The following is a 24,097-nucleotide window of genomic DNA, read 5'->3' as shown; positions in this document are numbered from 1 at the left end:
ACTTGATGACACTCCACATGACTGACTTTCCACATTCAGACTTTGTCATTGTTGAGGAAAACCAAACATGTGATGCTCATTACACACCTGCGTTAATGATGAGCTTTAGGCGAATGACATGCTCAGGTGTAAATAAAGAAATATGTTTCATGTTTTGAAATGAGTATCTTTCCTATAACAAGGCCATCTTGTGCTGTTGAAGACTCACTGCTGCCCTTCCGAAACACCAAGAGATCGACCAATTTGTTCCAGTTGTGACCTGCATCACCTCAGGAGCACCTGACACCATGATGCCTTCAACTATAGTCAGGCTAAGGGTCAAGGTGACAGGATAGTTAGTGCACAGTGGGCGTAGCATGAGGTGCTACAAGCCGCACCTTAACTCTTCTCACAATCTCCATTGAAGAGGCTCCAGTGGCGCAATCGGTCAGCGTGCAGTACTTATAAGACAGTATTCAGCAGAGTGATGCTGAGGTTGTGAGTTCGAGCCTCACCTGGAGCACAGAAGTTTTAACCTGGACATCAGACACAGGAGATATTCTGAACATGATGACATTCTGCATTCAGACTTTGTCATTGTTGACGAAAACCAAACATGTGATCCTCATTACACTCATTGAACACACCTGCGTTAATGATAAGCTTTAGGCGAATCACATGCTCAGGTGTAAATAAAGAAATATGTTTCATGTTTTGAAATGAGTATCTTTCCTATGACAAGGCCATCTTGTGCTGTTGAAGACTCACTGCTGCCCTTCTGAAACACCACTAGATCGACCAATTTGGTCCAGTTGTGGCCTGCATCACCTCAGGAGCACCTGACACCATGCTGCCTTCAACTATAGTCAGGCTAAGGGTCAAGGTGACAGGATAGTTAGTGCACGGTGGGCGTAGCATGAGGTGCTACAAGCCGCACCTTGACTCTTCTCACAATCTCTATTGAAGAGGCTCCAGTGGCGCAATCGGTCAGCGCGCAGTACTTATAAGACAGTATTCAGCAGAGTGATGCCGAGGTTGTGCGTTCGAGCCTCACCTGGAGCACAGAAGTTTTAACCTGGACATCAGACACAGGAGATATTCTGAACTTGATGACACTCCACATGACTGACTTCCCACATTCAGACTTTGTCATTGTTGAGGAAAACCAAACATATCATTGCACATGTGATGCTCTTTGCAGTCATTGAGCACACCTACGTTAATGATAAGCTTTAGGCGAATGACATGCTCAGGTGTAAGTAAAGATGTATGTTTCATGTATTGTAATGAGTATCATTCCTATGAGAAGGCCATCTTGTGCTGTTGAAGACTCACTGCTACCCTTCCGAAACACCACTAGATCGACCAATTTGATCCAGTTGTGGCCTGCATCACCTCAGGAGCACCTGACACCATGATGCCTTCAACTATAGTCAGGCTAAGGGTCAAGGTGACGGGATAGTTAGTGCACGGTGGGCGTAGCATGAGGTGCTACAAGCCGCACCTTGACTCTTCTCACAATCTCCATTGAAGAGGCTCCAGTGGCGCAATCGGTCAGCGCGCAGTACTTATAAGACAGTATTCAGCAGAGTGATGCTGAGGTTGTGAGTTCGAGCCTCACCTGGAGCACAGAGGTTGTAACCTGGACATCAGACACAGGAGATATTCTGAACATGATGACATTCTGCATTCAGAGTTTGTCATTGTTGACGAAAACCAAACATATAATTGCACATGTGATGCTCTTTGCAGTCATTGAGCACACCTACGTTAATATTAAGCTTTTGGCGAATGACATGCTCAGGTGTAAATCAAGAAATATGTTTCATGTATTGTAAAGAGTATCTTTCCGATAACAAGGCCATCTTGTGCTGTTGAAGACTCACTGCTGCCCTTCTGAAACACCAAGAGATCGACCAATTTGTTCCAGTTGTGGCCTGCATCACCTCAGGAGCACCTGACACCATGCTGCCTTCAACTATAGTCAGGCTAAGGGACAAGGTGACAGGATAGGTAGTGCACAGTGGGCGTAGCATGAGGTGCTACAAGCCGCACCTTGACTCTTCTCACAATCTCCATTGAAGAGGCTCCAGTGGCGCAATCGGTCAGCGCGCAGTACTTATAAGACAGTATTCAGCGGAGTGATGCTGAGGTTGTGAGTTCGAGCCTCACCTGGAGCACAGAAGTTTTAACCTGGACATCAGACACAGGAGATATTCTGAACATGATGACATTCCGCATTCAGACTTTGTCATTGTTGACGAAAACCAAACATATAATTGCACATGTGATGCTCTTCGCAGTCATTGAGCACACCTACGTTAATATTAAGCTTTAGGCGAATGACATGCTCAGGTTCCTATGAGAAGGCCATCTTGTGCTGTTGAAGACTCACTGCTGCCCTTCCGAAACACCACTAGATCGACCAATTTGATCCAGTTGTGGCCTGCATCACCTCAGGAGCACCTGACACCATGATGCCTTCAACTATAGTCAGGCTAAGGGTCAAGGTGACGGGATAGTTAGTGCACGGTGGGCGTAGCATGAGGTGCTACAAGCCGCACCTTGACTCTTCTCACAATCTCCATTGAAGAGGCTCCAGTGGCGCAATCGGTCAGCGCGCGGTACTTATAAGACAGTATTCAGCGGAGTGATGCTGAGGTTGTGAGTTCGAGCCTCACCTGGAGCACAGAGGTTGTAACCTGGACATCAGACACAGGAGATATTCTGAACATGATGACATTCCGCATTCAGACTTTGTCATTGTTGACGAAAACCAAACATATAATTGCACATGTGATGCTCTTTGCAGTCATTGAGCACACCGACGTTAATATTAAGCTTTAGGCGAATGACATGCTCAGGTGTAAATAAAGATGTGTTTCATGTATTGTAAAGAGTATCTTTCCGATGAGAAGGCCATCTTGTGCTGTTGAAGACTCACTGCTGCCCTTCTGAAACACCACTAGATCGACCAATTTGGTCCAGTTGTGGCCTGCATCACCTCAGGAGCACCTGACACCATGCTGCCTTCAACTATAGTCAGGCTAAGGGTCAAGGTGACAGGATAGTTAGTGCACAGTGGGCGTAGCATGAGGTGCTACAAGCCGCACCTTGACTCTTCTCACAATCTCCATTGAAGAGGCTCCAGTGGCGCAATCGGTCAGCGCGCAGTACTTATAAGACAGTATTCAGCAGAGTGATGCTGAGGTTGTGAGTTCGAGCCTCACCTGGAGCACAGAAGTTTTAACCTGGACATCAGACACAGGAGATATTCTGAACATGATGACATTCCGCATTCAGACTTTGTCATTGTTGACGAAAACCAAACATATAATTGCACATGTGATGCTCTTTGCAGTCATTGAGCACACCTACGTTAATATTAAGCTTTAGGCGAATGACATGCTCAGGTGTAAATAAAGATGTGTTTCATGTATTGTAAAGAGTATCTTTCCGATGAGAAGGCCATCTTGTGCTGTTGAAGACTCGCTGCTGCCCTTCTGAAACACCACTAGATCGACCAATTTGATCCAGTTGTGGCCTGCATCACCTCAGGAGCACCTGACACCATGCTGCCTTCAACTATAGTCAGGCTAAGGGTCAAGGTGACGGGATAGTTAGTGCACGGTGGGTGGCGCATGAGGTGCTACAAGCGCACCTTGACTCTTCTCACAATTGCCATTGAAGAGGCTCCAGTGGCGCAATCGGTCAGCGCGCGGTACTTATAAGACAGTATTCAGCAGAGTGATGCCGAGGTTGTGAGTTCGAGCCTCACCTGGAGCACAGAAGTTTTAACCTGGACATCAGACACAGGAGATATTCTGAACTTGATGATACTCCACATGACTGACTTTCCACATTCAGACTTTGTCATTGTTGAGGAAAACCAAACATATCATTGCACATGTGATGCTCTTTGCAGTCATTGAGCACACCTACGTTAATGATAAGCTTTAGGCGAATGACATGCTCAGGTGTAAATAAAGATGTATGTTTCATGTATTGTAATGAGTATCATTCCTATGAGAAGGCCATCTTGTGCTGTTGAAGACTCACTGCTGCCCTTCCGAAACACCACTAGATCGACCAATTTGATCCAGTTGTGGCCTGCATCACCTCAGGAGCACCTGACACCATGATGCCTTCAACTATAGTCAGGCTAAGGGTCAAGGTGACGGGATAGTTAGTGCACGGTGGGCGTAGCATGAGGTGCTACAAGCCGCACCTTAACTCTTCTCACAATCTCCATTGAAGAGGCTCCAGTGGCGCAATCGGTCAGCGCGCAGTACTTATAAGACAGTATTCAGCGGAGTGATGCTGAGGTTGTGAGTTCGAGCCTCACCTGGAGCACAGAAGTTTTAACCTGGACATCAGACACAGGAGATATTCTGAACATGATGACATTCCGCATTCAGACTTTGTCATTGTTGACGAAAACCAAACATATAATTGCACATGTGATGCTCTTTGCAGTCATTGAGCACACCTACGTTAATATTAAGCTTTAGGCGAATGACATGCTCAGGTGTAAGTAAAGATGTATGTTTCATGTATTGTAAAGAGTATCTTTCCGATGAGAAGGCTATCTTGTGCTGTTGAAGACTCACTGCTGCCCTTTTGAAACACCACTAGATCGACCAATTTGGTCCAGTTGTGGCCTGCATCACCTCAGGAGCACCTGACACCATGCTGCCTTCAACTATAGTCAGGCTAAGGGTCAAGGTGACAGGATAGTTAGTGCACAGTGGGCGTAGCATGAGGTGCTACAAGCCGCACCTTGACTCTTCTCACAATCTCCATTGAAGAGGCTCCAGTGGCGCAATCGGTCAGCGCGCAGTACTTATAAGACAGTATTCAGCAGAGCGATGCTGAGGTTGTGAGTTCGAGCCTCACCTGGAGCACAGAAGTTTTAACCTGGACATCAGACACAGGAGATATTCTGAACTTGATGATACTCCACATGACTGACTTTCCACATTCAGACTTTGTCATTGTTGAGGAAAACCAAACATATCATTGCACATGTGATGCTCTTTGCAGTCATTGAGCACACCTACGTTAATGATAAGCTTTAGGCGAATGACATGCTCAGGTGTAAGTAAAGATGTATGTTTCATGTATTGTAATGAGTATCATTCCTATGAGAAGGCCATCTTGTGCTGTTGAAGACTCACTGCTGCCCTTCCGAAACACCACTAGATCGACCAATTTGATCCAGTTGTGGCCTGCATCACCTCAGGAGCACCTGACACCATGATGCCTTCAACTATAGTCAGGCTAAGGGTCAAGGTGACGGGATAGTTAGTGCACGGTGGGCGTAGCATGAGGTGCTACAAGCCGCACCTTGACTCTTCTCACAATCTCCATTGAAGAGGCTCCAGTGGCGCAATCGGTCAGCGCGCGGTACTTATAAGACAGTATTCAGCGGAGTGATGCTGAGGTTGTGAGTTCGAGCCTCACCTGGAGCACAGAAGTTTTAACCTGGACATCAGACACAGGAGATATTCTGAACATGATGACATTCCGCATTCAGACTTTGTCATTGTTGACGAAAACCAAACATATAATTGCACATGTGATGCTCTTCGCAGTCATTGAGCACACCTACGTTAATATTAAGCTTTAGGCGAATGACATGCTCAGGTGTAAATAAAGATGTGTTTCATGTATTGTAAAGAGTATCTTTCCGATGAGAAGGCCATCTTGTGCTGTTGAAGACTCACTGCTGCCCTTCTGAAACACCACTAGATCGACCAATTTGGTCCAGTTGTGGCCTGCATCACCTCAGGAGCACCTGACACCATGCTGCCTTCAACTATAGTCAGGCTAAGGGTCAAGGTGACAGGATAGTTAGTGCACAGTGGGCGTAGCATGAGGTGCTACAAGCCGCACCTTGACTCTTCTCACAATCTCTATTGAAGAGGCTCCAGTGGCGCAATCGGTCAGCGCGCAGTACTTATAAGACAGTATTCAGCAGAGTGATGCTGAGGTTGTGAGTTCGAGCCTCACCTGGAGCACAGAAGTTTTAACCTGGACATCAGACACAGGAGATATTCTGAACTTGATGATACTCCACATGACTGACTTTCCACATTCAGACTTTGTCATTGTTGAGGAAAACCAAACATATCATTGCACATGTGATGCTCTTTGCAGTCATTGATCACACCTACGTTAATGATAAGCTTTAGGCGAATGACATGCTCAGGTGTAAGTAAAGATGTATGTTTCATGTATTGTAATGAGTATCATTCCTATGAGAAGGCCATCTTGTGCTGTTGAAGACTCACTGCTGCCCTTCCGAAACACCACTAGATCGACCAATTTGATCCAGTTGTGGCCTGCATCACCTCAGGAGCACCTGACACCATGATGCCTTCAACTATAGTCAGGCTAAGGGTCAAGGTGACGGGATAGTTAGTGCACGGTGGGCGTAGCATGAGGTGCTACAAGCCGCACCTTGACTCTTCTCACAATCTCCATTGAAGAGGCTCCAGTGGCGCAATCGGTCAGCGCGCGGTACTTATAAGACAGTATTCAGCGGAGTGATGCTGAGGTTGTGAGTTCGAGCCTCACCTGGAGCACAGAGGTTGTAACCTGGACATCAGACACAGGAGATATTCTGAACATGATGACATTCCGCATTCAGACTTTGTCATTGTTGACGAAAACCAAACATATAATTGCACATGTGATGCTCTTTGCAGTCATTGAGCACACCGACGTTAATATTAAGCTTTAGGCGAATGACATGCTCAGGTGTAAATAAAGATGTGTTTCATGTATTGTAAAGAGTATCTTTCCGATGAGAAGGCCATCTTGTGCTGTTGAAGACTCACTGCTGCCCTTCTGAAACACCACTAGATCGACCAATTTGGTCCAGTTGTGGCCTGCATCACCTCAGGAGCACCTGACACCATGCTGCCTTCAACTATAGTCAGGCTAAGGGTCAAGGTGACGGGATAGTTAGTGCACGGTGGGCGTAGCATGAGGTGCTACAAGCCGCACCTTAACTCTTCTCACAATCTCCATTGAAGAGGCTCCAGTGGCGCAATCGGTCAGCGCGCAGTACTTATAAGACAGTATTCAGCAGAGTGATGCTGAGGTTGTGAGTTCGAGCCTCACCTGGAGCACAGAAGTTTTAACCTGGACATCAGACACAGGAGATATTCTGAACATGATGACATTCCGCATTCAGACTTTGTCATTGTTGACGAAAACCAAACATATAATTGCACATGTGATGCTCTTTGCAGTCATTGAGCACACCTACGTTAATATTAAGCTTTAGGCAAATGACATGCTCAGGTGTAAATAAAGATGTGTTTCATGTATTGTAAAGAGTATCTTTCCGATGAGAAGGCCATCTTGTGCTGTTGAAGACTCGCTGCTGCCCTTCTGAAACACCACTAGATCGACCAATTTGATCCAGTTGTGGCCTGCATCACCTCAGGAGCACCTGACACCATGCTGCCTTCAACTATAGTCAGGCTAAGGGTCAAGGTGACGGGATAGTTAGTGCACGGTGGGTGGCGCATGAGGTGCTACAAGCGCACCTTGACTCTTCTCACAATTGCCATTGAAGAGGCTCCAGTGGCGCAATCGGTCAGCGCGCGGTACTTATAAGACAGTATTCAGCAGAGTGATGCCGAGGTTGTGAGTTCGAGCCTCACCTGGAGCACAGAAGTTTTAACCTGGACATCAGACACAGGAGATATTCTGAACTTGATGATACTCCACATGACTGACTTTCCACATTCAGACTTTGTCATTGTTGAGGAAAACCAAACATATCATTGCACATGTGATGCTCTTTGCAGTCATTGAGCACACCTACGTTAATGATAAGCTTTAGGCGAATGACATGCTCAGGTGTAAATAAAGATGTATGTTTCATGTATTGTAATGAGTATCATTCCTATGAGAAGGCCATCTTGTGCTGTTGAAGACTCACTGCTGCCCTTCCGAAACACCACTAGATCGACCAATTTGATCCAGTTGTGGCCTGCATCACCTCAGGAGCACCTGACACCATGATGCCTTCAACTATAGTCAGGCTAAGGGTCAAGGTGACGGGATAGTTAGTGCACGGTGGACGTAGCATGAGGTGCTACAAGCCGCACCTTAACTCTTCTCACAATCTCCATTGAAGAGGCTCCAGTGGCGCAATCGGTCAGCGCGCAGTACTTATAAGACAGTATTCAGCGGAGTGATGCTGAGGTTGTGAGTTCGAGCCTCACCTGGAGCACAGAAGTTTTAACCTGGACATCAGACACAGGAGATATTCTGAACATGATGACATTCCGCATTCAGACTTTGTCATTGTTGACGAAAACCAAACATATAATTGCACATGTGATGCTCTTTGCAGTCATTGAGCACACCTACGTTAATATTAAGCTTTAGGCGAATGACATGCTCAGGTGTAAGTAAAGATGTATGTTTCATGTATTGTAAAGAGTATCTTTCCGATGAGAAGGCTATCTTGTGCTGTTGAAGACTCACTGCTGCCCTTTTGAAACACCACTAGATCGACCAATTTGGTCCAGTTGTGGCCTGCATCACCTCAGGAGCACCTGACACCATGCTGCCTTCAACTATAGTCAGGCTAAGGGTCAAGGTGACAGGATAGTTAGTGCACAGTGGGCGTAGCATGAGGTGCTACAAGCCGCACCTTGACTCTTCTCACAATCTCCATTGAAGAGGCTCCAGTGGCGCAATCGGTCAGCGCGCAGTACTTATAAGACAGTATTCAGCAGAGCGATGCTGAGGTTGTGAGTTCGAGCCTCACCTGGAGCACAGAAGTTTTAACCTGGGCATCAGACACAGGAGATATTCTGAACATGATGACATTCCGCATTCAGACTTTGTCATTGTTGACGAAAACCAAACATATAATTGCACATGTGATGCTCTTTGCAGTCATTGAGCACACCTACGTTAATATTAAGCTTTAGGCGAATGACATGCTCAGGTGTAAGTAAAGATGTATGTTTCATGTATTGTAAAGAGTATCTTTCCGATGAGAAGGCTATCTTGTGCTGTTGAAGACTCACTGCTGCCCTTTTGAAACACCACTAGATCGACCAATTTGGTCCAGTTGTGGCCTGCATCACCTCAGGAGCACCTGACACCATGCTGCCTTCAACTATAGTCAGGCTAAGGGTCAAGGTGACAGGATAGTTAGTGCACAGTGGGCGTAGCATGAGGTGCTACAAGCCGCACCTTGACTCTTCTCACAATCTCCATTGAAGAGGCTCCAGTGGCGCAATCGGTCAGCGCGCAGTACTTATAAGACAGTATTCAGCAGAGCGATGCTGAGGTTGTGAGTTCGAGCCTCACCTGGATCACAGAAGTTTTAACCTGGACATCAGACACAGGAGATATTCTGAACTTGATGATACTCCACATGACTGACTTTCCACATTCAGACTTTGTCATTGTTGAGGAAAACCAAACATATCATTGCACATGTGATGCTCTTTGCAGTCATTGATCACACCTACGTTAATGATAAGCTTTAGGCGAATGACATGCTCAGGTGTAAGTAAAGATGTATGTTTCATGTATTGTAATGAGTATCATTCCTATGAGAAGGCCATCTTGTGCTGTTGAAGACTCACTGCTGCCCTTCCGAAACACCACTAGATCGACCAATTTGATCCAGTTGTGGCCTGCATCACCTCAGGAGCACCTGACACCATGATGCCTTCAACTATAGTCAGGCTAAGGGTCAAGGTGACGGGATAGTTAGTGCACGGTGGGCGTAGCATGAGGTGCTACAAGCCGCACCTTAACTCTTCTCACAATCTCCATTGAAGAGGCTCCAGTGGCGCAATCGGTCAGCGCGCAGTACTTATAAGACAGTATTCAGCAGAGTGATGCTGAGGTTGTGAGTTCGAGCCTCACCTGGAGCACAGAAGTTTTAACCTGGACATCAGACACAGGAGATATTCTGAACATGATGACATTCCGCATTCAGACTTTGTCATTGTTGACGAAAACCAAACATATAATTGCACATGTGATGCTCTTTGCAGTCATTGAGCACACCTACGTTAATATTAAGCTTTAGGCAAATGACATGCTCAGGTGTAAATAAAGATGTGTTTCATGTATTGTAAAGAGTATCTTTCCGATGAGAAGGCCATCTTGTGCTGTTGAAGACTCGCTGCTGCCCTTCTGAAACACCACTAGATCGACCAATTTGATCCAGTTGTGGCCTGCATCACCTCAGGAGCACCTGACACCATGCTGCCTTCAACTATAGTCAGGCTAAGGGTCAAGGTGACGGGATAGTTAGTGCACGGTGGGCGTAGCATGAGGTGCTACAAGCCGCACCTTGACTCTTCTCACAATTGCCATTGAAGAGGCTCCAGTGGCGCAATCGGTCAGCGCGCAGTACTTATAAGACAGTATTCAGCAGAGTGATGCCGAGGTTGTGCGTTCGAGCCTCACCTGGAGCACAGAAGTTTTAACCTGGACATCAGACACAGGAGATATTCTGAACTTGATGACACTCCACATCACTGACTTTCCACATTCAGACTTTGTCATTGTTGAGGAAAACCAAACATATCATTGCACATGTGATGCTCTTTGCAGTCATTGAGCACACCTACGTTAATATTAAGCTTTGGGCGAATGACATGCTCAGGTGTAAATAAAGATGTATGTTTCATGTATTGTAAAGAGTATCTTTCCTATGAGAAGGCCATCTTGTGCTGTTGAAGACTCACTGCTGCCCTTCTGAAACACCACTAGATCGACCAATTTGGTCCAGTTGTGGCCTGCATCACCTCAGGAGCACCTGACACCATGCCGCCTTCAACTGTAGTCAGACTAAGAGTTAAGGTGACGGGATAGTTAGTGCATGGTGGGCGTAGCATGAGGTGCTACAAGCCGCACCTTGACTCTTCTCACAATCTCCATTGAAGAGGCTCCATTGGCGCAATCGGTCAGCGCGCAGTACTTATAAGACAGTATTCAGCAGAGTGATGCTGAGGTTGTGAGTTCGAGCCTCACCTGGAGCACAGAAGTTTTAACCTGGACATCAGACACAGGAGACATGATGACATTCCACATGAATACTGGCTTTCACACTTTGTCATTGTTGAGGAAAACCAAATGGTCCGCCTGATGTCAGTTTACATGTGATGCTCTTTACACTCATTGAACTGTGGGTAAAGCTTAATGTTAAATAAAGTCAGGTGTAAAGACAGATATATGTATGTATATATCTATATATTCATGACGACAACAAAAAATGACCTACCCCAGCTGTAATTCATGCATGTATGTGTGGAGCTGTTCAGTGCATGATAACGTGCTGTTGTTCCTGTAGTGTGTCGCACCAGTGACACAGTGAGCAGCAGGAAGGTGCTGAGATTCTCAGTTTGTGCTTCACCTGACCAGCTCAGCAGCTTCACAATGCACAACCCCACAGGAAAAGGAATGATTATTTTTTGTGTTGGCACTTCATGTTAAAAGTGGCCACTGAAAACTGCCTCATCTGCACTGGTCGGCTCACCAGCTTTTACAGAGATGGAGAGATGTCTCGTTTATACTTCCGCTGAAACGATTAACTCATCAGCGAGTATCAGCATCCCTCAGTTCTGTCTCTCTCTGTTCATTGAGGCCCTATGTGTGTCTGAGTGTAACAACCCTGATTTTGAGAATCCTGACGCCATCTTGTGGTGTTGAAGCTGCACTTGTGCACTAAATTTCCATCGACCAAGGCTCCAGTGGCGCAATCGGTCAGCGCGCGGTACTTATATGACAGTTCACCGAGTAATGCCGAGGTTGTGAGTTCGAGCCTCACCTGGAGCACAGAAGCTTTAATCTAAACTCTCCATCACAGGAGATCATCCGTGACAGATGCTGACCATCTGTGGGAGATTATTCTAGATGAATCATTCTGCTAAATCCACATTCATCAGCTCATGCTGTGAAACACCACCTAGACCTGCCACACTCTGCTGTTCTGATGCAGGTTATTTAGAGAACATGCTGAGAACGATGGCAGACTCGTGGCTTTAAACATTCGAATTAAGCAGTTTGTTTATTCGGGCATTTTGCCTCCACACTGGATCCGTCTGAGCCCACAACGGGGAGATGTGGATTACAGTCTGTCCGCTGTCTGTAATTACTCAACAAAGCTGGTCAGTTTTTGGCTTTTGATGGTTGCTTTCGCCTGTCATGTGTCTGTGACCGTATTTTGACTGTGTGCGCGTGTTGCTCTACAAACCCAATTGTTTTGTTTGTGCTTTCCAGCTGGCAGGCGTAGGGGTGGGGAGGCCTAGCGAGCATGGCTGAGCCGGGATGCAGGAACAGCAGCCTGCAGAGAAAAAAGCCGCCATGGCTCAAACTGGACATTCCCACCATCCGGCTGACACCGGATGACACGCCCACACTCACCCAGGTAAAAACAAGTCGGAACAGTAGCTCTGCATTTAGAGTCGTAGTTTAGACGAGTAGAGGAGACTACTCCGCCAAATTTGACGTGTCAATTTAAGTTTTTTATTTTCAAAGTTAATTCTCAGACACTTTAGTTTGACACAACATCAAATCCACACAACTTGGCACAGAGGGCATCATGGATCTGTGTGTGTGTGTGTGTGTGTGTTTTGTCTGTGGGTTGCAGCCGGTAAAACGGCTGCGCAGTGTCAGCATGCCAGGCGAAAACTCTCAGACGTGCATCGCTGCCTTGGAAACTTCCAACAACTACCTCAGACCTCCTCTGGAGAGATTGCCTTCCTTCACACAGTCTATGAAGAGGTTAGACACACCCACACACACACACACACACACACACACACACACACACACACACACACACACATTCTTCTTTCCTCTCTGCTCACTTCCTCCGGCTGCTAATTTCCGATGGCTTCAGCCTGTCCTATACTTTCTTCTCCACTAATACATCTTTAACGAAACAAGCTGCAGCCTCCTTTCTGATTTAACACGAATTAATCTTGCTCTCTTTTCTTCTCTCTTGTCCTCCTTTTTCCCTCGTGTTGCTTTCTTCTTCCGTCGTTCTTTGGCTTCCTCCCCCCACTGCCTCCCTGTCCTCCTCTCCACACACTGCAATGTGCATTAAGTGGGAAAAGGGTGCGCTTTGAGCGGGTCAACACAGTTCCCCCAAATGGCCAGAGGGAGCCCAGGAGGGAGTCAACTGCCCGAAGGCGGTCCTGCATCCCCAAGATACTGACCCGACGGCGTTCATCTATACCCAAACAGATCATCAGGTACAGGACAAGGTGGAGCAGGGAGGGACAGAGCTGATGACAGCAGTTTAAAGGGTTTTTTCGATATAAAACAGTATATTGGACGGCAATATTGACAAAATGCGTTGAGGCAGACTGAGCATTGTTGAAAATGAACTATCTAATGATATATAAGGCAGGTTGAGGAAAAGCGAATATACCAACAGCATACTGTTTCTTGCAACACTTTTCCCCTTGATGGCTTTATTGAGTTTTTCACATAAGTCCCATTCGCCCCTCTTTGTGCCACAGATGTGAGGCCGTGAACAAAGTCTATGACACATAAGCTCTCACACACACACACACACACACACACACGGTGTATCAGTATCAGTCCAGGTGGCAGGCAAGAGGAGAAAAAGCTCTTTATGAGTAATTATCATTTTAAGGAGCCATTCATTTTCACAGGTAATCATTTATCTCATTCACACTGATGCTCGTAATGATAGGTGTTTAAACTTACGGCCCCTCGCTCCACAAATATATCGCTGCAAAGCAAAGGTGGGGTTCAAGCTAAAGCCTTTGCGGTGCCGCTGCTCTGGCGTATGAGTGTGTATGTTTGCGTGTGTCATGTTCAGGCATGTCCCAGTGCCCTCCCTCCGTCTCTCCTCCCTCCCAGTATGTGTGATGTCCCGTCCTTCTTCTCTCTCCCTCCTTCTAATCTCCCATTTCCTTGTGGAGTGCTGGTGTGGAACTGGTGTTTAGACACACTCCTGCGAAACAAGGCAGAGAAGAGAGAGAGGACAGCCTCACTGATAGTGATCGTTGGGGCTCTGAATGAAGGGGGGGGAGGAGGAGGGAAGTATTCAGCTTGACAAGGACCAGAGCCGCTGTCTTCCCTGCCCAGTAGGTCACATCCTTTTAACGCGAACTCTCGAGGAGGGATACTGGGAGGCCCGCCAGCCTACTGACACACTCTCTCGCACACACACACAAGACATGTTGTGTGGTGTGCGCTGGGGACACACGGTCTGACAATCCAAGATCCTCCCGCTCATCAGTGCGCTGAGTGAGCGAGTCCAGCTGGTGGAAGACTGGAAGTCCTCTTTCGGGCGCTCATCGTATAGGGATCAGATTCCCGTCTGACTGAGGAGATCAATGCCAGCTTTTCCTCTAACCTTTGATTAACCGGGAGCTCACTGGGCAGGGACGGGGATGTTACCCAGAGTCTGGACATGTGGTGATCAAGGTACTGCTGGCCTGAATATTAGGAAATCCCCTCATGGAACATTGTATGTGTGATCCCCGGAGGATCAGTTTGCGTTCAGCGGATCAGGGCTTAATGCGGGTCTAAGGGTAAGTGAGGACAGTATGTTAGGGATGCTGGCGATGGAGGATATGCAGCTCCACAGTCCCTGCCCCCCTCAGGTATGACCCAGACCCCAAACCCGTCCTGGAGCTCTCTGGACAGGTGAGTGTGCGGCGCTTTGAGGCACTTTGGCTTGTGGATGGAAATGTTGAACAAAGCCCCTGTTGATGTAGTTAATTTATTGTGGAGGGATTAAGGTTTCCTTAAAATAAAGTATACGATTTAGCTGAGACTGGCAGCTCATAATCTAATAGCTTTTAGTCTTGTGTTTTAAGTTTTACTGAACTGTAATAACTGTGATGTCTTTAAAATGTTTCATTAAAATGATACAGATGGTATTGGGATTTATCGAATCCGAAAACGTAATAACTATCATCAACGTTCATATTTATCCTGATAAGTTTTGCCCCTTGGCCTTTTCCCCCTGATGAAATGAACGCTGTCTGAGCCTATATTACGCTACAGTAGATTGCTGCTTCATTTGCACCAGCCCTGCCTTGAGGATATACAAGCTAATTGACATTACATTTAATCTTTGATGGGTGACTTTGATTTGTGCTGTCGTCAGCCAGTCGTAAATTCTTTATTCATTTTGCGTGGGCGAATAAGACATGCACGCTTGTCGGTGCATGTGCGCACAAAGACAAATACCTGCTGATCTAAACAAACACACACCAACAAATGCCAGAGAGTTTGCGTCGCGTTTTACCGCCAGTAGTGGATGTTCAGTTCATCTTGATTGCTGTCTGTATTTTACAAAGGTTCTATTTTCGTATTTCTCTCCAGTCAGAGGCCCAGCCTGACTTCAATCTTTCTAAAACATTCCTCTCAGGGAGGACAACAATCAGGGCTGCGCCACCCCCTCCCTGCCCCTGTGCAGCCTTAAAAGGCTTCCCCAGCTGGCGTCTTTCTCGGCGATGAGGGCTGAGTGTTTATTACTGAGTGTTCTGCTCTCCAAACAGTTTCCCCTATGTGGCCTCCCCCCTCTCCATTGGTTAAAAAGCACTGTTTCACTGGGAGGGGGGGGACACATGAAATGAGAAACACACAAAACAACCACAATCAGTTCATGAACTGCAGGACTCTCAGGCAACATCTGCTTCTTCAGCGCCGACTGAGCGGAAAGCAGCAGTTCGTGTGAGAATCGAGACAGTATTTTTCATTCAGGCTCTCTCAGCCGGACGGGCAGCGTCCATGTAATCAAACATGCACATGTACACAAAGAGAGAGAGAAAGATTGAGAGAAATGCGAAAAGGGAGCTGATGAGGATTTGTCCCTCTGATATGTTGCACAAGAGACCCCGGATTAAGAAACTGACCTGCCGCAGCCTAACCATATTAAACTGTGCATTTTGGCTATATAGTGTTCAAGGTTCCAAAGAAAAAGCGTAAGGTCTCACATCTAAAGATGCTCTGTCTCTTCATCGTTACAGACAAGAAGGCAATCAACAAATGAACCAATTAAGCCGTCAACTAATCCCCAGCAACCAGCTGCAATCAATCAAGTAATCGTCATATTGTTCTGCTAATCAGGAGGGATGTACGGCTCAATCTGTCGAAGAATACTCTGTGTGTGTGTGTGTGTGTGTGTGTGTGTGTGTGTGTGTGTGTGTGTGTGTGTGTGTGTGTGTGTGTGTGTGTGTGTGTCAGGATTCTCTGAAGGCGGAAACAGAAGTTGTGTAAAAATATGAAAAATATGAAAGTTCATCTCAGCCCGTAACTAGCGGCAGTGTTGTTGCCTTGGAGCAGTAGAATGGTACGACATTATTTTATTCTTTAAGACCTGAATTGTCGAAAAAGAGCTCCAGTGAAAGTCAGAAGTTTTGTTTAATTTCCCACGAGCCATCCCGACATCAGAATATTCACGTTTCACTCATTTGCTCACCAGAATCCCTCCTCTCCCCAGGGGTACGGCTGACTGGTTTGGCGTGAGCAAAGACAGCGACAGCACCCAGCGATGGAGGAGGAAGAGCCTGCAACACTGCAGCCACCTGTACGGGGGTCTGAAGCCGCAGGTGATGAGGGAGATGGAGCTACACAGCCAGGACAACATCTCCCTGGCCAGCACTGAGACCCCTCCTCCCCTCTACCTCCCACCCCACCACCACTATGGCATGCAGAGGGTAGGGCAGCGTAGGGCAGAGCCGGGGGGCACGCTAGAGGCACGGAGGAAGAGATGGGACAATTATTCACCTTTTCCGCCTCACTCTTTCGCTTTAAGTTTTTACGTCACATCAGATCTTCGGCGCTTGCTTTACCTCTTTGCTTTGCAATCTTGCCTTGGGTTCAGTTGATGGCTTTTTCACACATTAAGACATTTTTAGAGCGCAGATGTTTTTATATATTTAAACAATAGGCATTAACAACTACTGTTGCACTGGTGGTATTAACAATGATTTCTGTAATCTGATTAAAGCAACTACAAGAAACTTTCATTTGGTGTTGATTTAGAGTACCTCAATCTGCCTTCATTTGAATTATAAATACTAATTCTCGATCACTAAAAACGACTGATTAAGCACTTTTGTCTTTAAACAAAGCTTCTTTCCACAACCTGGAACATCAATCTAACCCTAGTTTAGATGTGTGTTATCCCTGCTTTTCATTTTTACGTCGCTGTGTGTCTATTGTTGTTCGTGGCTTTTGACAATCGAGTATAAAAAAAACACGCTGTGGTGAACCAACACAGTGTGTGTGTGTGCGTGCGTGTGTGCGCGCGTGCGTGCGTGCGTGGGTGTGTGTGTGTGTGTGTGTGCAGATCGTAGACCCCCTGGCTCGGGGCCGTGCCTTCCGCATGGTGGAAGAGGTGGACGGCTTCAGTGTCCCGCAAACTCCCATCACGCCCGGCACCGCCTCCCTCTGCTCCTTCTCCAGCTCCCGCTCCGCCCTCAACTGGTTGCCGCGACGACGCAAACGGGAGTCTGTCGCGGTCATGAGTCTCAAGGCCGCTGCAGCTTTGATGAAGGTGTTTGTTCATTCTTTCTTCATGCAGTAGTTTTGTCCCCGAATAGTCTGTGCTTTGCAAAATCTGTGCTTGGCACTTTTCAAAACTACCTTCAGCTCCTGTTGTTCTGAAATGAAGATTACTTGTGTTTTTTATGTGTTTTTTTGCACATTGGGACCAGCTATACCTGAGCAATACATACCGTTACAGGCAAACAGCAGTAGAGTACTTTCTTCAGTCTCAAACAGACCGTGAGATTGATCTCAGTAACAGCCTCGCACATATAATATGAAGGGGTGAATGGAAGTGAGGGTATCTGAGGGTTTCTGGGTCTCACTAACAGATGGTCCAGAACATCATTGCACTTCAGTCGATGTTATTGATAGCAATAATGTGTGTGTGTGTGTGATTCTGTTTCGTCAGGGCCGGACATTCGCTGACAGCACCGCCGGGCGACGTCGCCGGAGGAGTTTCATGCCCGCTAGTTTCCTTGAAGACGACACCGTCGACTTCACTGATGATCTGGACACTTCCTTCTTCACCAGAGTGAGCAGCGGACACACTTCCACACAATGCCAGGATAACATTTAAATGAACAATAATTGCAAGTAATCATCCACACTTTTGAAGCAATCAATGAGGAGCCATTGCACTGACTTGGTTTTTATCGTTGCAGGACGGCCTGCAGGATGAGTTGTACAGCTATGCAGACGAAGTTTTCGAGACACCGTCGGAGGCCGACCTCACACAGCTGGATGAGAGCGAGCTCACAGGGAGTGCGCTGGATAAGAACAAACTGGAGAGAAGTCACCTCATGCTGTGGGTTTCTATTTTTACCGTTTTATTGACACGCACACATTACCTCGTACATGCTGCAGGGAGACAAACTCCACTTTTCCTCTTCCTCAATCCAGGCCCTTGGAGAGAGGATGGCGAAAGGCAAAAGATGGCTGTCTGGTCCAACCTAAGGTGCGTCTGAAACAGGAAGTGGTGAGCGTCAGCAGCAATCAGCAGCGGGGACAAAGGATCGCGGTTCCCGTTAAGAAGCTGTTTGCCAGAGAGAAGAGGCCCTACGGGCTCGGCATGGTCGGCCGTCTCACAAACCGGACGTACCGCAAACGCATTGACAGCTTTGTCAAGAGGCAGATTGAGGACATGGGCGATCACAGGTAAGACAGCTGGTTCCATCGTTCCGTGAGAGGATGACTGTCCTCTGATGTGAAATGAAATAGAGTTGTTGCCGATGTCAGCAGATAATGGAGAGCCTGAACTGTCCTCCTGTCCTCCCATAGGCCTTTTTTCACTTACTGGATCACATGTGTCCATTTGCTCATCACTATTCTGGCTGTCGCCATCTACGGCATTGCCCCTGTGGGCTTCTCACAACATGAAACCGTCGACTCCGTAAGGATATTTTACAGCGTTTATCATGATTAGATCGGTATACTGTCTGTGAATAAATGTCTTGAATTTCCACTGGAAATCTACGAATGAGCAATATTCGTATGACGGTACTGTTTTTTTTTTTCTTCTTCTTTTTTCAAGGTGTTGAGAAACAAGGGAGTTTATGAAAACGTTAAGTTTGTGCAACAACAAAACTTCTGGGTGGGTCCAAGCTCAGTAAGTTTGTTTATCTTCTTTTTTCTTAATATCATCGTTAAATAATGAATAACCATCCGGTTATGATCCCTTCTCATGAACACATTTGGAACATATCAGGTGGTGTCGATAAAGGATTACATGAGCCCATCTGAGGGCTGTGTGTAGTTCAGACAAAAATAGTTCGGGAACCACCGGTCTAGATCCACAACTTCACCGGGCTGTAATGTCACCCCTGCAGGAGGCGCTCATCCACCTGGGAGCCAAGTTTTCCCCGTGCATGCGTCAAGACCCAGAAATCCAGAAACTGATCCAGGAGAAGAGAGCGAGCGAGAGGGAGTCGGGCTGCTGCGTGAGGAACGATCGCTCCGGCTGCCTGCAGACGTTACAAGAGGAGTGCTCGGTCAGTGAAACCAAACTCGGCCATTTCACTCATATTACATCACATCACTCTGTCGAGTGCATGTGCTGGGTTTAAGGTGTACCAAATTGATTTAGAGATTGATTCAGATATAAAGTAAACAAAACTTTACAGGTGTGTAGGTGACATTAAAATGAAGATCGAGTTGGAAGATGGGTGGGGTCCGAGCAAGGGGGGGTGGAAGTAGGAGGGTAGAAAGTGGGAAAGGGGCCGTTGGTCTCTGGTGTTGACAGTAATTTCTCTCCCTCCGTCTGTCTGCTCGTCCTCTGCTGCAGAGCACCCTGGCAGTGTTTGTGAAGTGGCCTCAGCACCCCAGTGCTCCCTATCTGAATGGTACACTCCGCCAGCATGGTGCAGTCTGCCATCAGGACCCCAGGTAACTCCACCAAAAGCCTTTATGATCCTCGTGTGTTCACGGAGTCATTGCTCAGCCAGCTGACTGTCATGTAGACACAGAACAGAACACTGTTATGAAGTCCTCTTTAACTTTTGCTCTTGATTTTGAAGAATTTGTCTGGAGCCAGCCTCAGTTACACCTCACGAGTGGCCGGATGACATCGCCAGGTGGCCGGTGAGTCCGTTCCCATGTTCACAGTTCAAGCGTCTAAGTTCATCATTTCCCTGTTAGCCATTGGCTTAAGAGCAAACGTGAGACAAAGAGTTTCACACGCTGAGGTTTCTTCGACGCACACATGACGACTCGATGGCTGGATGTAATGTCTCCCGTGCTCGTGATCTGTAGGTTTGTACGCGGTACAACTCTGGGAATCACACCAACCTCCCCCACATTGACTGCACCATCACAGGCCGGCCCTGCTGCATCGGAACCAAAGGACGGTGAGGAGCAACATCACCGAACGCCACACGAGTACCACTGGCATAGATTTTCTAAATTACCAGTGATTTAGTGTTAAAGCTGCTGCATATGTGTCCGTATTAATGATCTTCAAAGTGGGCTATTCTCATGCTTATATGTTGAATGTTTAGGATTAGTAGTTCCTTAAAAACGGCGTCGCTTATTGACTCATCGCTCTCTTAAATGACATAGAAACTCTAAAGCATGTTGGACCTTTTTAACGAACTCGATCATATTAACTTGGGAAGAATAGGACACGAGAACACTGTGCGTAGAAAGTATCGTTTCATTGCAGGATCAACACTGTTTTTGGATCAGATTCAATTGAAAATTAAAACAAGGATGTATTCATCTGCTTTCAACATCCTGATAGTTTGTCATTTCTTTCTGCGAGTGATTGCTGATGAAGCTAATGTTTCATGTTGTAGATGTGAAATCACTTCGAGAGAGTATTGTGACTTCATGCACGGCTACTTCCACGAGGAGGCTACCCTCTGCTCACAGGTAGGACGAACAGATGTTCATTTTATATCCCCGGATCAGTGTGACTGATCACCAACAGCTGCTATATTTGCTATCCCAGCCACGATATAAAAGTGTTTCTGATCTGCTGCAGACATTGAAAGACATGCTCCAGGTGAGGCTCGAACTCACAACCTCGGCATTGCTCTGCAGGTTACTGTCTTATAAGTACCGCGCGCTGACCGATTGCGCCACTGGAGCCTGAAAAACATATGATTTGAAAGCAGTTTGGATTTAATTTGACCCTCGTGTTCCTCCACAGGGCAGCGATGGATCTTCGGGCTGACTGACCGCACTATTAGTCCTGACTGTTCTTCTCGCTCTCTCTTCCAGGTGGCGTGCATGGATGACGTGTGTGGTTTGCTGCCTTTCCTCAACCCGGAGATTCCAGACCAGTTCTCCCGACTCTGGCTGTCTCTCTTTCTTCATGCTGGGTAACTGAACTTTGAAATTAGTTTGCACGTATCACAATAGGCCTCAGGATTCAACGGTGCTCTTAAGAGTGAAATAGAACTGCGTTATCAGTTAAACCAGTGAATTGTAAGCTGTTGGTGGTTTTAGGCTGTCTCGTCTGTGTCTGTATAGGATCCTGCACTGCCTGGTGTCAGTGTTTTTCCAGATGACGGTGTTGAGGGACATAGAGAAGCTGGCTGGCTGGCTGAGGATCTCCATCATCTACGTGCTCAGCGGCATCACTGGCAACTTGGCCTCGGCCATCTTCCTGCCCTACAGGGCGGAGGTACAGGGTCTCCCTCACAACCTAATGTCAACAAGCTGCTGCATCTCAGACCACGTTGTGTTTAGAAAAGAAAAAGCTTTGTCAAAGACCTCTTTCCTCTCTCTCAGGTGGGTCCTGCAGGCAGCCAGTTTGGCATCCTGGCCTGTCTGTTTGTGGAGCTGTTTCAGAGCTGGCAGATCCTGGAGCGACCGTGGCGAGCTTTCGCCAAGCTGCTGGCCATCTCAGTCTTCTTCTTCTCCTTCGGGTTGCTTCCATGGATCGACAACTTTGCCCACATCTGCGGATTTGTCTCGGGATTCTTCCTGTCCTTCGCCTTCCTGCCGTACATCAGGTAGATGAAGAGAGAGCTCAACGAATTAGTTGGGGGAAATGAATGGCACTGTTATATTTGTGCGGTACATGTGAAGCTAGAGCCTGCAGCCGGTTAGCCTTTAGACTGGGAGCAGTAGGGAACAGCTAGCCTGGCTCCTTCCAAAGAAGGAACCATTAGTCTACGTTTCTACGAGTCTTGCTTGAGGTTTCAAAAGTCCTGGAGGAGCTTGCCACTCTCTTAGTTACTGTTACTACATTTTGTTGTCTCAGTTATTTTACTTTGCGCAATGACAATGAAGGTGAATCGAATCAGATGTGTTTAATGTGACTTTTGACTCCATTCTGAGACGAATAACGCGGGTTTCTTCTCTTCAGCTTTGGGCAAACCGACATGTACCGGAAGCGGGTCCAGATCTGCGTCTTCCTGCTGGTCTTCCTCGGCCTGCTCTCCGCCCTGGCCGTCCTCTTCTACGTCTACCCTGTGAAGTGTGACTGGTGCGAGTTCCTGACCTGCATCCCGATCACGGACAAGTTCTGCGAGAAGTACGACCTGAACGCTCACCTCCTCTGAGCATCAGCCCGAGAGGGAAATGTCAGCTGGACTGTTCCTGGACGTGCGCTGACGTCGGACGGGTCTCAACCGCTCTTAAGTGCTGGATGTTGATGAGGTTGACAGTCGGATGTTGAGCTGCAGTGCAACTTGCGACACTTCTCCTGGAATAATGAGCAGCCCTTTCAGGATGCTTTTGTTTCACTGCTTGGAAAGGTGCAGCAGACCCATCATGAACAAAGGCATTTATTCACACGCATGGGAACAAGACCATCAGTGTGAAGTTGACTGAAAAGGACTAACGATTGATTTCATGTGTCGTTGATCTCTAGCTGGGCTAATCAATGACCAGTCACACTGGAAGAGAGCGACACAGACAAGTATTTCCTGCCAAATGATTTACCTCTCTGGACTTAACAACACCGCTTAGTGGCCAAAAGGAACAGTACAACTTGACACAGCTGCAAAGGATGAGCGGTGGACTTTTGTTTTTTACTTTTATTACTGATGCCCACACAGTGTTGTCCATTTACTGGATGTGCTTCGATTTGAAACTTAGCCAAGAAATGAGACTATAAAAGGTGCCTTATAGACACAAACCCACACACGTGATGTATTTTTGTGCCACGTATCAGTTTGTGTCAGCAGTCACACAATCTGACCAAACTATGGCGAACTGATATATGTTTTTACTTCACTATTTGGTGGCTGAATTGGCACTTGTTTTTTACCACACTGGAAACTGCCACACATTTCAATCACGAATGGATTGTTGTTGTTTTTTATACTCACCGTGTGTTACATCCCGAAATAACTCACTTGTGTGTTAATCTGCTCCATTGTGAATAGATTTTACTGAGGCGAATTTGTGTTTTTATTCAAGCTGGTGGCGTTTTAGCTACCTGACAATAAACACAACAAGATAAAGTGTCAAGCTCTTTTTTTTCATGACTCTGTCGACATTCAGTTAAAGTTAAACTTCTCTGCTCCAGGTGAGGCTCGAACTCACAACCTCGGCATCACTCTGCTGGATACTGTCTTATAAGTACCGCGCGCTGACCGATTGCGCCACTGGAGCCTGAAAACACACTGTCATCTGTCATAATGGAACCCTAGAAAGCATCAGGTCAACATCTGTTCAGGAAGCAGAGACAGCAGCTGGGAGTCTTCCACATGTCAGGACCTGGATGCCAGCAGGCGTTGCTGTTGCTGTGACTAACGCAGGAGGTGGCATCAGTTCGTCCCCAGTCATGGCAGCTGTTTTATTTTATCGCTTTTTTGGTCGGTTACTGGTTGCCTGGTGTTGGGAGACAACAGCCGTAGAGATGTCTGCCTTCTCTCTAATATACTGGTACTAGATGGTCTCGTGGTGCTCAGAGCAGCAGAAGAATACATGTGACCCGGTTAATCTAGATAATCTAGTTTAATGTAGGGACTCATTTTATTCTACATAACTGAACCCACCAACCGTATCACAGCGCAGAAAGAAGCGTGCATCTCCTCGTGGACGAGAGAAGAAAAGGTCTTTGGATTGTCTTCAGTAACCTGCTCATTATTTCTGTAAAGAGACATTGCTGTTGATTTGAGAATCACAA

The 24,097-nt window shown here is 46.8% G+C and overlaps 1 protein-coding gene across 6 annotated transcripts in view; it reads left to right on the top strand.

Moving 5' to 3' along the window:
- The window catches only part of rhbdf1b (rhomboid 5 homolog 1b), a 39,266-nt gene extending 15,830 nt beyond the window's left edge, over nucleotides 1-23,436 (top strand). For 2 of the 6 annotated variants that reach the window (XM_079292865.1, XM_079292866.1), the window contains exons 2-19: nucleotides 12,256-12,403; nucleotides 12,626-12,759; nucleotides 16,448-16,682; nucleotides 17,318-17,524; nucleotides 17,927-18,049; nucleotides 18,180-18,322; nucleotides 18,418-18,672; nucleotides 18,796-18,907; nucleotides 19,049-19,123; nucleotides 19,344-19,505; nucleotides 19,799-19,899; nucleotides 20,031-20,094; nucleotides 20,266-20,360; nucleotides 20,808-20,883; nucleotides 21,235-21,335; nucleotides 21,487-21,640; nucleotides 21,748-21,971; nucleotides 22,328-23,436. In XM_079292865.1, the coding sequence (XP_079148991.1) occupies nucleotides 12,290-12,403; nucleotides 12,626-12,759; nucleotides 16,448-16,682; nucleotides 17,318-17,524; nucleotides 17,927-18,049; nucleotides 18,180-18,322; nucleotides 18,418-18,672; nucleotides 18,796-18,907; nucleotides 19,049-19,123; nucleotides 19,344-19,505; nucleotides 19,799-19,899; nucleotides 20,031-20,094; nucleotides 20,266-20,360; nucleotides 20,808-20,883; nucleotides 21,235-21,335; nucleotides 21,487-21,640; nucleotides 21,748-21,971; nucleotides 22,328-22,523 (2,571 nt within the window). In that variant the 5' untranslated portion in view covers nucleotides 12,256-12,289 and the 3' untranslated portion in view covers nucleotides 22,524-23,436. Of the gene's footprint in view, nucleotides 1-12,255; nucleotides 12,404-12,625; nucleotides 12,760-13,085; nucleotides 13,233-14,374; nucleotides 14,662-15,992; nucleotides 16,065-16,447; nucleotides 16,683-17,317; nucleotides 17,525-17,926; nucleotides 18,050-18,179; nucleotides 18,323-18,417; nucleotides 18,673-18,795; nucleotides 18,908-19,048; nucleotides 19,124-19,343; nucleotides 19,506-19,798; nucleotides 19,900-20,030; nucleotides 20,095-20,265; nucleotides 20,361-20,807; nucleotides 20,884-21,234; nucleotides 21,336-21,486; nucleotides 21,641-21,747; nucleotides 21,972-22,327 lie in introns of those variants that run through there. The other 4 variants (XM_079292870.1, XM_079292867.1, XM_079292868.1 and 1 more) reach the window with 4 other exon arrangements.
- The last annotated feature ends 661 nt before the right edge of the window (nucleotides 23,437-24,097 follow it).

Source organism: Melanostigma gelatinosum (genome assembly GCF_949748355.1).
Source record: "Melanostigma gelatinosum genome assembly, chromosome: 21".
Classification (NCBI taxonomy): domain Eukaryota; kingdom Metazoa; phylum Chordata; class Actinopteri; order Perciformes; family Zoarcidae; genus Melanostigma; species Melanostigma gelatinosum.
Note: the sequence above shows the minus strand (reverse complement) of the source record. Positions and strands in the feature narration are given on the sequence as shown.